General features: G+C 35.2%; 2 protein-coding genes, 1 long non-coding RNA gene and 1 pseudogene across 3 annotated transcripts in view; all 4 read right to left on the bottom strand.

Moving 5' to 3' along the window:
* Positions 1-13,878, bottom strand: part of LOC132642825 (uncharacterized) — a 39,700-nt gene that overhangs the window by 522 nt on the left and 25,300 nt on the right. Inside the window, exon 2 of the mRNA XM_060359850.1 lies at positions 81-245. Coding sequence (XP_060215833.1) covers positions 81-86 — 6 coding nt within the window. The 5' untranslated portion in view covers positions 87-245. The remainder of the gene's footprint in view (positions 1-80; positions 246-13,878) is intronic.
* LOC132639911 (F-box/FBD/LRR-repeat protein At1g13570-like) lies at positions 119-4,048 on the bottom strand. Its single transcript, XM_060356298.1, has 4 exons — positions 3,983-4,048; positions 3,436-3,560; positions 341-1,193; positions 119-232 (listed from the first exon to the last, which is right to left on the bottom strand). The coding sequence occupies exons 1-4, from the start codon at positions 4,046-4,048 to the stop codon at positions 119-121; spliced, it is 1,158 nt and encodes a 385-aa protein (XP_060212281.1).
* LOC132642823 (uncharacterized) lies at positions 5,192-10,047 on the bottom strand. Its single transcript, XR_009583351.1, has 3 exons — positions 9,919-10,047; positions 9,174-9,824; positions 5,192-5,763 (listed from the first exon to the last, which is right to left on the bottom strand). It is a non-coding gene; the product is annotated as an uncharacterized LOC132642823 (long non-coding RNA).
* On the bottom strand, positions 6,066-8,203 carry LOC132642096 (protein SUPPRESSOR OF GENE SILENCING 3-like; annotated as a pseudogene).

Raw genomic sequence — 13,878 nt, forward strand, 5'->3', positions numbered from 1 at the left:
TGAACTTAAATTGAAATGAACATAGCAAGTCACTACATACAAAATAAAAAGACGCAAAAGAATTAAATTTCATTAGCAACCTGCATTTGAATATCTTGTAAATGCGGGGAGCTTCTTATCAAGCAAAGAGCACATGAGAGCTCACGTAACTCATCCAGACAAATGATAGATCGGCAAAGACATTTAAGAAAATTAAGAGGAGAGGAAAGCTTTGCTCGTACGCCACCTGATCCTGCAGCCAAGAGCTAAAAAAGAAATGTTGAAAATCAGGATGACTCAAATCCCGAAAATTATACATGTATGAAAACGTATTACAGTGAAGTCAAGATGCAACATTTACCAGGGCACCAGAATAATCTAAGTGGAGATGCTCGAGAACAGGAAAAGACTCAAAATACTTGGCAAGATTAGGTTGTCCAGCCTTCACAGAAGTTTGTGTATCCACAAGTGAAAGTTTCAGAAGAAGAGGTGCTTTCTTTAGGGAAAGTAACTCTATATTGCCTGTGAACTCAAATGATTTCAACTTGGTAGCATTAATTTGAACATGGTTAAAAATACTTGAGATATGCAGCGCCAACTTCTCAAGCAACGGGCTCCAAGAGATTAAACTTCCAAGCAATTCGGATGAAATTGTGACTAAATACAATTCAAGTCTAACTAACTCATTAAATCCTTTGAAAGCAGGCGAAAGCTGAAATGAACAATTATGGAGACTCAGATGTCTCATTTGCGAACATGTGAAAAATGAAGAAGGCAATTTGTATGGGTTATCCTTCGGGAATTGAAGAACAAGATGTTGAATGCCATTTCTTGAGAGGAAAGATATCAGGTTGTCAACTTTAAGGTAATTATCCATACTAGCAATGGAGAGGATAAACTTGGTAATTCGTCCGACATGGAGAGCCAAAAGGTGGTAGATAATGTCTGTAAACCTAATTGCAAGGGGTATATATTTATTTGTTGTGTACCAAAGTGTTTTATCAAGCGTTAACACCGGAAGTCTGGACCAGTCAGGCCTCCATTTCATCGATAAGATGCTTGTCCTCACAGCATCTCGAAAGGGCAAACGAATAAGAATATCATCAAGTACATTCTCAGGAAGGTTGCTAAGTAAATCAGGAGGTAAGGTGCTACTACAATTTTTTTTGTCCTTAGGAAGCATCATATATGACAATGTTCTCCCCAACAAGAACCTGCAGACGATAAACAAGAATAAAAAGGTGAGGGATCTCCAAACCTATCTGGCTAGAATTGTTCTTCATACAGTCAAACTTATAACAGAAAGTGCGGGTGTGTTCTAATTGAATCTCGATAAACGAAAAGTGCCAGTTTCAAAAAATGCCACATAAATTAGGACGGAGGAATCGGAGTAGCGATTTAATAATGTGACATTCAATGTTTGACAATAAAAAATAAAAAACATAAAATATTGCAATTTAAACTAAGATAAGACACCTGATCTTGAATCCGACCCGTTTTACCTTTTTTATTTTTTGGTCGTTACAAAATAAAAAAAAACTGATATGCAAAAAGTATATGCTAACTACTTTCTTATATATATTCTTCTTTCAATACATGACATCTCTTAATTATAGCCAAGAATTGCATTATTTGCAGAGGAGTATTCAGATTGTTATTCTAAAGGAAAAAACAAATGAGCAGAAAAAGGAATCACATTACCTTTTGCTTCTATTGAGCAATTAAACTGACAATTAAGTGACTAAGACGGATGACCATAAGCTTGGCTAGCAAGTACAAACATAGCAGAAAGTGAAAAATCATGTAAAAAATCTTGTCACCTTTAGCATTACTACATAACTGTAGGTAAACATAATTATAGAAGCTATAGCTGCAACAAAAGCTGATTTCAGTTACTGAACTCATGATCATATCCAAAAAAGCTAGCTAACATCTATTAAAGTGTACATATAGAAAATGAGAAGAAAAGATGAGAAGCACTTGTTATAATGCTTACCAAGATCCAAAAATATGGAGTTTAACTTTTCTCTTGCTTGTGCTTAAGAAATTTTCAGATGTTAGGCACTCACTATTTGTAGTTTTCAAGTTAAGTAACTTTCCTTTTTAACTCTTTGGCTTCACCACTCTTTAATCAATTCCCTCTTTTAAAGATTCAATAGCTATAATAGAACGTTTCAGTTCCCCTAGAAAAGAATGAGAATTAGATTTCCAATATCAAACTAACAATGTAATAAATGACCTGATTTGTATGCACACCTATCCTTAATTGAAAAAACAAAACTGTCATTTTTAAGACTTACACTGCCAGTAATTAATTGGCCTGCTTTTCTATTTTTGATTTTGCTTATTCGACTACGTGAAAAGTATTTTGGGATACATTTTTGTCTAAAGAATATAATTCAAACTCCTCGGGATGTGATTAACTTCCTATCAACTCTTACCACTTACTCCCTGCGTTTACTTTTACTTGTCCAGTATTCTAAAAATAAATTTTCACTTTTACTTGTCACTTTTAGCATATCAACAGAAGACAATTTATTTTTTCCTATTTTACTCTTAGTATTAATTACTCATTTCAAATCATTTTTTAAATCCAATAAAAATATGCATAAATTAATCTGGATATATTGGTAAATTATGTACTCCATTTATTATTTCTTAAATAGCGTGAAAAATCTAAAGTGGACAAGTAAAAGTGAACGGAGGGAGTATAATTTAAATACTATACTGAACTCCAATTTTTACCTTAACAAATGTGTTTATATCAATTGTGCACCTAGGTGGGGATGGGAAGAGTAAAGACTGTAAAATTCTTGTATTAAAATTGCTAATGTGAAGAATTACCAATGGCATTAAGTCGTTTCAAATAATTTTCTTGCTTTCCTGTTAACATGATTTCATAGTGACTTTACCTGGGTAGATGATGTCTTGTTTCAAGGATTAGCGGGGAAGAGAAATCTGAACTTCCTCTTTGAATGGTACCTAAGTTCATTACCTTTTCCTTCCAGTAATTAAAATACCCTTCAGTAGTTGTACTTAAACAAAATATCATGAGAATTGCAACAAAAACATTGCTTCATATCTAGCAGTTGCTCTAAATTCGTTAATTAGATCAACTATAAGACATCAAAATTAAGATCCAGGCTGTTTTACAGCCAAAATAGCACGCGAACATACCCACAACATAACTTTACAATAAAAATCACTTGACTGAACAAGAACAAGCATGGAACATCAACACTGCATCAACAATTGTTTCAATCTATTAATTTCATGGTCTGTAAGACTCGTGAAGATTAAAAGATGACGTCAACTTCTGCTTTAGATGATGCAGCCTTAGCTTTAGATAACCTATTGATTATTTTAGCTCTTGTAGATTCTCCAACAGGCCTGCAGAGCTTGATTAACATTTTCACCAGCACCGGAGATTTGACTAAGAGAAGCTCCATAAGCTACATCTCAGGCTTTGAGCCTACAAAACCTTCCGACTTAACTTCTCTGAGGTGATTAAATGTCACATTTGAGAAACGTTCCACGTGAAGAGATTCAGGAGCAGGAACATCATCGTAAAAGCTCACCACCTAGGAAACGTTAAAAAAAGCTCATCATTGTAAAAGCTCGCCACCTAGGAAACGTTAAAAAAAGCTCAAAGACCTTTATGACTGATGGAACAAGAGATTGTTGTTACACAAGAAGGATAACTTTAATATGATGTCAGTCTTTACCATTACTATAATAAAATAGGATCAAATATGACTCAATTGGGGCTAGATAAATGAAAATTTTAAACCTTATGAAGTAGGACAAAAACAAATGGTTTCCCTAAAGGATTTGGTGTATTATGTATGCGCCCTCTATTAGTTTAATTAATTAAAGACCTTCATTTTTTTTTCCTTTTTGTTCTTCCCGTAAATTTGAAATTAAAGGAAATGACCTTAATCGACCTGGGAGGATGTAGATTGTCGATCATAGGTTGGTGTCCCGCCTACTTAGCCATTCATACAGATGGCATTTTTTCACCAAGAATGAGGGTGATGGTCATCCAAGAAGGAGGTTGATTAGAGATCATGAGTTGATTAACGACCAAGAAGGAAGTTGATGATAGACCATGAAGTAGGTCGATTTATTGACTATAGGTTGATAATAGACCACAAAGGGTGGTTTATAATACGAAAAAAGGAGGGCCGTTTATCGATAATAGGATGATAATCGATCACGAAGGTGGTTGAGTATTGACGATAGGTTGATAATCAACCGCGAAAAAGGTCGATAAATGACCAATAAAGAGAGTTGATTACAAACAATAGGTTGACATTCATCCAAAGGAGGTTGATTTTAATCGAAACAACAAGAGAACAAAATTAGATATCTTACCTCTTTTTTTATTCTTTAATGCAATAAAAGGGTCATCCACCTAATTGAAAAACTTTTTCCCAATTGAAGACTTAAAAGCGGTCATTAACCGGATCATCCTCTTGTATCTAGGATAAAACGGAAAAAACAAAACAAAGACTCCCTCAATTAAGTTGTGATAGATCTGGAAATTCAATATTTCTAAATATAAAATTGTTGCACTTGATAAAAGACCACATGGTTAACCCTGCACAACAAAAACTATATCCAACCTAGCTGTTAGTAGGATGACTAGGATGACGCTTGCAACTTTTAGGATATTTGATGGATGCTTTTTTGTTCAGTATGGTAGAACAAGAATGTATTTTAAGTTTAGGGTGTAGTTGAGGAATGACCAAAAAATTGTACAAATGACTTTGATAACATTATTGAATATAAGAAAAAAAACCATTTAATCAAAAATAAATATTTGTGTAGCATGAAAAACAGGATAAACTCCGTATGATTGATCAAATAAGTACCATCCAACACATTAAAAAAACTAAAAATGAAGTTGCATAGCAGTGCTGGCTAATGGAAGATTAATAATTTTGCACTAGTATATATCAAACTACAACATAACAGAGAATAAACAACCAAAGTGTTACTAACAACTCGCGACGGATAAAAAGGATCAATAGCACATATGAAGCTCACCAAGATCCAAAGATAAATACCTTCTGCGTAGCTTTGCAGGCAACTTAATCCTATACTAACAGCAAGAGATGAGAATGAAATTGATTGGACAAATACTTGTAGTTCTTGCAGCACACAAAGTTTTAGAGGGACTAAGAGCTCATAAACAAAAGGAATTGACCCCTGAAAATATGTCTGAATAGCAGCTTATAATCAAATTTGAAGATAAGTAACATACAGGTTTCACAACCCACATACAAATAAAACCCCTGAAAATATGTCAGAATAGCAGCTCAAACGCATTATTTGTAAAGATCAATTCATTCAAAGCATCTTTTTTTTCCGGATATAACTAGTGAAATGTTTCTTTGGCATCATCGAATTAAACACATGGTCAGACCAGCATATAGAAGTTTGTTGAGCATCCCAACTTCAGCAGAAATTTAAAGCTGCGACGGTGCTTGAATAGCACTACTATAGGGTCACACGGTGTCACTGCTATTGCCCTGCTCTATTCCCACAATATGGATGACATCAACCAAGAAGTTTTACTACGTACTGAAAAATAATGTCATATTTAGCATTACTAAGTGTACTTCAGAGGGAGAAGCCTCGGGTTGAGCCTTGTGAATGGAGTCATCTTTGGTAGAAAATACTTTATCCCCAAAGTGGGACTTCCGGCGCGAATCTGGATCAGTTGACCTCTTTTTGGGTACCGGACACCGGGCGGAATAATAGTAATTATGTAACCAATAGCTGCACGAAATGCCAATACCAATTACTGAACGCATGCACATACCCAACAAAAGTATCTCATATAAAAGAGTACAGAAAAATAACATGAAGCCTTTGCTTCGTAAGCTAAAACAGAGAAGAAGATGAGGAACACATATTAAGCTTATCAAGATCCAAAAAAATGGAATTAGCTGTTAGGCACTATTTATAGTTTTCCAGTCTTCACCAAGTACCTTTTTAAATGAAATCATACTAAAGCATTACTGGTAGAGGATAGAACAAATGTCCATTGATCATAAACAATTCAGTAGACTAAGTAATAATCAGAAAGGAATGAACAAAAATATAATGCAGAATCCTTCAATTACCAAGAAAAACCATACATTTAAATGATCAAACATAAAGGTGACAGACAGGTTTCACAACCCGAAAACAAAAAAAAAAAAACTCCTGAAAATGTCTAAATAGCAACTAGAGTGCATCATCAGTTCAAGGCATATACTAATATTTTTTTTTGCATATAGCTACTAGAATCGTTTTTTTAGCATCGGCATAACACATGGTCAAACTAGAATACAAAAGTTTCTGGAGCATCGCAAATTCAGTAGAACTAGAACTAGTACTCTATACCTGCTCAGATTGCTTTGGGGAGTACTTCTCCATCAGCTTAGCCAGGTCGAGGTTGAATTTCTTCTCTAGTGCCATCTCCTCTTCCCAGAGTTTGCGTTTTCTCTCTTCATGTGCTCTTACCAGACTTTCCTTCTCTTCCACAAATGCTTTCATTTCTTTTTCCTGGAGTTTGATAAATTTCTCAACTTTCCCTGCCCTGACTCGATAATCCTCTACGGTTGAGGAAGCATTTGCAAAATATTGTTTGAACATCTCTCGCTGTTCCTGCTGCATCTGCTTAAATTTGTCCTCCTCAAGAATCCTGGCATCATAAATCATTTTGAACTGATTCTTGAAAAATTGCTCTTGATACTCCATCTCTTCTTTGTTCTGTTCATAGTGCATCTTCGTTTTCAGCCTGATGATCTTGTTCTCTTCCACTGTCTGACGGTGCTTTTCATTCACCAGACTAAGAGTTTCTTCAAGAGCTTTAGCTTTCTTTTGGTTCTTAGCGGCTTGGTTCTTGAACCATACGAGCAGTTCATTATCCTCCGACATCTGCCTTGTTGGATTTCGAACAGTTGCATTATACGACTTCATCTCGAACTTCAACATTGATTTCCCATGTGAATGCTGGTTGAAGTTGTCCATGTCTCTTTTCTGTGCCATGTAACCATAAAGCTTACGTATCCCCCCAGGATAAAAGTGAACTGGATTATATTCCCATGCGTCTCTATCTCTTCCTTCTTTAGAAAACTGCTCACTGAGATGCAGAGCCTCCATGTACCCCACGGCAGTGGCCTCAAAAACCAATACACTGATGCCACGATGGCCTCGTGGACCATATGAATGTCGAACATTCTTGACAGAAGCATAATGGCTGAAATAGTCACGCAGCTCCTGATTTCCCATTCCAATCCACCTGTCATTATAATCTTTCTCAAAAGCCGTGTTCATAATAATAACCATTGGTGGCCACACTATTTCCTTATCTTTGGATCCGATGCCGTCCCAACTTCCGTACATCTCACCTGGAGGTACACCAGAAGCTCCCCTCTGACGTAACTCCTCCTCCAAAAGTTGAGCTAGATCTCTGTGTAACTTAATCCTTGATCCACATTTCGTTTTAGTGTGGGACACCAATGAGTGTAACCCTGTAAACCACGCAATTGCACCCGGACCACCTTTGCAGGCAGGGCAGTGCCACTGTCGTTCAGGATCATTAATCTCAGTAACAGTCAAACTATTGAGACATTCAAAAAGTTTCTTAAACCAACGACTTTTCTTTCGTGCCTCATAGCTCATTTCTTTAACATCTGAGTGATCATCAATGTTGGCATCACTCAGAAATTCATCTTCATCACTATCGTCATCAGGAAAATCCAATTCATCAGACTCATAAGCCTTAACATCATCATCATCAGGGACCGGGGAATTAGAAGATGATCCAACATTGTTACGGAATCCCAATTTCTGGATAATATCTGGATGACCCCAAGTACTATTCTTGTTTTCAGACGATTCTGAAATGGGATTCTGAGGAATCCATGGCTTCTTGCTAGGACTGCTACTTCCATCCTTGTTCTTGGACTTTCTAGCACACACAACCCATCCATCATTTTGTTCGGAGTTGAAGCCCAATTCTCCAACACCTATGTTTATCTCATCAACTACACTTGTTTCAGAGATAGCTTTCTGCTTTGCTGATGAATCAGAAGACTTCCAGGCACCTTTGTTGTTGGAACTCATATTTGGAAGAAACTAAAATGATGGGACAAATTTGCTGGAGAAGGAAAAGTGAGAGTATGGCTTGCTGTTTCACTACTTTCGCTTATATAACTCTTTGGGTGCATCACTCTTAAATACATTGATTAATCGCCCAACTACTTCAAATCTTAGTTTACAAGAGCACAAATAGTAACAAATTATTCACAAATAGTAACAGATTAATTATGTAGAATTAAGAAAAGGAAGGTTATAAGATTTTGTGCATCTAAAGCTAGCGTTTGGTCGACGCTACAGTTTCATAACAGTAATATACAGATCAGAGGCAAAAAAAAGAAAAACAATATGTATAATAGATTAGAGAGGATTATCATAAACATTAGTCTATTAATTGATTTTTTCCTTTCATGACGCACAAATTATGTTAAGTGACCTATTTTCACTTTACAAGTGTACCTGATTTCTTTGACTCCTTTAAAAGTGACCTATTTTCCTAAACATTAGTCTAGAGTTTCCTCTTAATATTCTCATTTCTTTGACTCCTTTAAAAGTGACCTATTTTCACCAAATTAAAATTTATATTTTTGTTCAACAACCATATTGTTCAGAAGCTTGTATTATCATATATTCACTTTCCTATTTAGCGTAAATATATGTGAATTCCATTATCTTTTCTTTAGAGTTTTACCTGATGTATTAGTTCACATCGTCCTAATTGATTTACTTCAAGAGACATTAGTGATTACAGTGTCGTGAATACAACAGGGACAATAAGAACTTTGATTCAGCTTCAATCTCATACAATGGTAACTGAAATAAGAAAATTTATACACTGCTGTAAAGTAAGGAGATGTGCAAAACCGATCCCTAAAGCAAATACTCAGAATGTATACCCATTCAGTCTCACTTTTGTTCAACTACAAAAGAATGATCATGAACAATATATAGTTTGACAAATCGATAGGATTACTAGAAAGAGTAAAATCAAACAACGCAAAGATTGATGAATTTGCAGATTCAATATTAAGCTTAAAAATATAAAATCAATTCAGTTAATCAATAAGTCGTAATAGTCACTTGAGTCAGTCTAAGTGTACCTGATTTCTTGGGTTATGCTTGATGATAGCTTATCAACTCCTTCGAAAGGTACTTTATTAGATCTGTTCAATGACTATCCTCGCAAGTTTAGGAGAACTGGAAAGGATGACTTTTATTAAGTACATTTCAGTCCTTGTCCCCTTGAATTTTCTTAACTTCACTCTTCGAATCATATTCAGAGCTTCATGCACCTGTTTTCTGTCTTCGACAAGTAATCAAACAGTTCCGTTGTATCTCATCAACCTAACAGAAAGAATCATACTGTACCAAGTCAGTCAGCCTCCACTTCTGAAGATACATATATACATAGAATTGTACTTAGTGGCGAAGTCAAATTTTTTATTAAGAGTGTTCAAGATTTAATGAAATATGTACAGTAGAAATGTACCGATAAGTCAGAAATTTCAATAAGGGTGTTCAAGAATTGATATGTTATGTATAAGAAGTACTCCCTCCATCACAATTTTTAATATACTTTTCTTTTTCATTTGTCCAAAATGAAGAAAGGATTTGGCTAAGAGAAGCTTGGCAAGCTGCATCTCAATGATTGAGCCACTAGCTTAATTTCCCTGAGGTGATTAGTCATCATATCTAAGGCAAGTTGCACTCGTTGATATCGATGATCTGCTATCATTTTTGCAATAAGCCTCCTAAGAAAAATTAACAAAACTTAATTCTCTGAACCTTTTGATGATTTAAGTAGTATGAAAATAAAAAGCCAACAAGAAAGAGAGAGAAGAGTACCTGAATTTCCATATCTTGTAAATATGGGAAACTTCTTATCAAGCAAAGAACAGATGACACCCCAGACAAGCCATACAGATCAACATTTATGTAAACCTGTTTGACGGAGTTGAGATTAAAGGGAAGCCTTGATACCACTTCACCTGCTACTGCAGCAAATAACTAGGAAGATTTTTTTTTAAAAAAAATTAGGATGACGCAATCCCCAAAAGGTTGAAAATGGGTCACAATATAGCATATTTTTGTGAACTCACAGTGTACCAAAAAAGATCGCATGTACCAGCTTGAGGTACCAATTTCATCCCGAAGCTCTAGGAATTTATCCTATGCAGGAAGAATGCAACCAATAAGCTCAATTTGCTGCACATTCACACCTATATATTGGTCCTAAAGAGAATTACTACAATTTGTAGAAACTTTCTCTGGGATGGTTAGGAATTGAAGTTACTAACAGAACTCCTTGGTTTGCAGACCCAAGAGGGTGGGAGGACTGGGAACTACTTACTGTATAATATGGAATGAAGCAGCCGTGTCAAAATATGTATGAAATATTGCTCAAAAAACAGAAAATATGTGAGTTAAGTGGACTAATTAGTCATATCTACCTAAAAGGAAGACCTTGGTGGCACTACACTCAACTGACTCTTGTTGGTACTGGAAAATGATATGCTCCATCAGAGGTAAATTTGCACAGAATGGGAAATGTTCAATCAGTAGTGGATATATACCAATGGAGAAAGGGAAGTATGAAAGACTGGCCTTAAGTCAGGATTGTAATTGGTCGAATAGGGAAAAAGGTAAACAGGTTGAGTCTGGTCCTGTATTTTACATTGAGATAGAAATATTGGAGATAACACAAGAAGTGATGCGCCAAATGACCTTTAGAGCGGATTAATTTGAGTGAACTGTACGTCTATGCTTTATAATAAATATTGCACCGGTCTATATATGATCCGCTACATGAATGTTCGAGCTTAACCAGCAGATTTGCCTTGGGATCAATTAACTTGATGGTTCTTATGAGGTACATCGAAAATCATAAACTAAATGTGCTTGCACTTTTATTTGCTGAGTATTATTCCCCCTGGTTTAAAAAGAGTGTCCACTTAGTCTTTAATTCTTGGTTAAGAGGAGTGTCCACTCGGATCAATTTTGAAGCAAAAACGTGTAATTAAAATCTCTATCAGCAAGTTACGGTGATTGTCAGGATTTTTGGCGAAATCTTGATTAATTGTCAGTATTTTCAATCACAAATGCTGAAAGCAAAGGAAGAAAAAGTTTCCAATATTTGTCGTCAATAGTTCATATACAAGGATAGTTATAGTTTCTTCTTGCAAGAAAACCAAGAAGAAAGTATACAGACTAACACATTGGTTAACTTACCAAATGAATGGCAAGCAAACATATATTGGTCAATATAATATCACAAATTTTGATCGCTAGCTTTGTAATATGCACGAGTGAGTCCTTAGGCGGTTTTAAGATTTGAAATTTGGGGTTCAATATTTTAGCTGTTTTAAGTTATCGGGGGTCTACGTTAATAATTTGTACATATTAAATGATAATCTTAAACAAATGAGTACACGATTTTAGATCAAAGTTACTGGGTGCTGCCGAAGCCGTACCCGGAACTGTACATATGCTCATGTGATTTAGTTTGCAAGATAGTTGCTATATATTGATGTTTATACTGACTGATGGAATAAGAAATTGTTGTTACACAGGAAGGGTAACTTTTACATGATGTCTTCTTTACTGTTACCATTATATAATAGGATCAAATTTGAATGGATTGGGTGTATTATAACGGTGGTTTATAATACACCAAAAAGGAGGGTTGGTTATAGACAATAGGTTGATAATCAACCAAGAAGGTGGTTGAGTATTGTCGATAGGCTAATAATCAACTACGAAGGAGGTCGATAAATGACCAATAAAGATGGCTGATTATAGACAATAGGTTGATAATCATCCAAAGGAGGTTGATCCACCTGTCGATTTTATTCGAAACAATAACAAAAGAAAATTAGATATATAATATTTTTTTTGTTCTTTAGTGTAATAAAAGAGTCATACACCTAACTTGGAAAACTTTTTCCCAATGAAGACTTAAAAAGGGGTCATTAAACCAGACCACCCTCTAGTATCTTGGATAAAACGGAAAACAAACAAATCAGAGACTCCATAAATTAAGTTGTGATAGATCTGCAGACTCAATATTTGTTTTAAACATGAATCGATGCGCTGATAAAAAACGACATGGTTATACCTTCATGAAATAACAGAGTTAACATCTTGACAACAAAAGCTATATCCAACTGAGCCGTTAGTAGGATGGTGCTCACAACTTTTAGGATATTTGATAAATGTTTTATTGTTCACTGGGGTAGTACAAGAATGTAGTTCAAGTTTTGCGTTTAGTTGAGGAATGACGAAAAACTCATACAAATGACTTTGAATACCTTATTGAATATAAGAAAAAGATCATTTAACCGAAAATAAATATTTGTGTAGGATGAAAAAAAGGATAAACTCCATATGATTGATCAAATAAGTACCATACCCAAATTAAAAAACTAAAAATGAATTTGTACCGCAATGCTGGCTAATGGAAGATTAATAAGTTTGCACTAGTATATATCAAACTACAACATAACAGAGAATAAAACAACCAAAATGTTACCAACTTGCAACAGATAAAAAGGATCAATAGCACATATAAAGCTCACCAAGATAAATAATTTCTGCTTAGCACAAAAAATTTTACAGGCAACATAATCCTGTACTACCAGCAAGAGATGAGAATGAAACAAGAGGATTAATAGCTTATTTATTATAACATGTGAAATTGAATGGACAAACACTTGCTTCCTGCAGCACACAAAGTAGTAGAAGGAATAAGAGCTTATAGACAAAAGGACTGACATGAACTAATGTTGGTCCTGGTTAGATTCAAATGAATTCTAACACCTCCAAGTCTCCCTGTCTTAACACTGCAAGATGGATAACGAGGTGTTAAAGAACAGTTGAGCAAGGAAACATGCCAAACCATTTGCTTGATCTCTTACTCGGATATCGATATCCAAATATAAGAAAACATGTCCATAAAGCCAAGTAAAGAAATGACTCAAAGTTACGGAGTAAAGAAAAATAAAAATAAAGAGCAAATCGTCCTTAAACAGAAATGATGAAACTCCGATCACACAAACACAGGATAACTGCAACAAGTGAGCTCGTCACCCCAAATAAATCAAATTTGAAGGATAAGGTAACAAACAGGTTTCACAACCCACAAGCAAATAAAACCCCTGAAAATATGTCTGGATAGCACCTCGAATGCATCATTAGTTTTAGATCAATTAGTTCAAGTCTTTTTTTTTTTTTTTGGGATATCGCTACTGGAAATTGTTTCTTTAACATCATTAAAGCACACAGTCAGACCAGAATATAAATGTTTTTGGAGCATCACAACTTCAGCAGAATTAAAGCTGTGACGGTGCTTGAATAGTACTACTATAGGATCACACGGTGTCACTACTATTGAACTGCTTTATTCCCACAATATGGATGACATCAATCAAGAAGTTTTACTACGTACTGAAAAATAATGTCATCTTTAGCATTACTAAGTGTACTTCAACATAATTGTGTTAAAGCCAGAGGCCTTGGGTTTGAGCCCTGGGAATGGAGTCATCTTTGGTAGGAAACACTTTATCCCCAAGATGGGACTTCCAGCACGAATCCGGATTAGTCGACCCCTTTTTGGGTACCGGACACTGTGTGAGATACCAAAAGAAAAAAATTATTATGTAACCAATAGCTACACCAAAACCCAATACCAATTACTGAATGTATGCACATACCCAAGAAAATTAACTCATACAAAAGAGTACAGAAAAATAAGATAACTCCTTTCTTCATAAGTTAACATCTTCCAACGGAAAAAAAAGATGAGAAACA

This window comes from Lycium barbarum, chromosome 5 (genome assembly GCF_019175385.1).
Source record: "Lycium barbarum isolate Lr01 chromosome 5, ASM1917538v2, whole genome shotgun sequence".
Lineage (NCBI taxonomy): Eukaryota > Viridiplantae > Streptophyta > Magnoliopsida > Solanales > Solanaceae > Lycium > Lycium barbarum.

Coding starts and splice junctions, on each gene's coding strand:
- LOC132639911 (XM_060356298.1), bottom strand. CDS start 4,048: ATGATCTCTAATCAACCTCCTTCTTGGATGACCATCACCCTCATTCTT. Junction 3,561..3,982: donor TTGGTGAAAAAATGCCATCT/GTATGAATGGCT, acceptor AACGTTTCCTAG/GTGGTGAGCTTTTACGATGA. Junction 1,194..3,435: donor GTAGGCTCAAAGCCTGAGAT/GTAGCTTATGGA, acceptor TATCGTCTGCAG/GTTCTTGTTGGGGAGAACAT.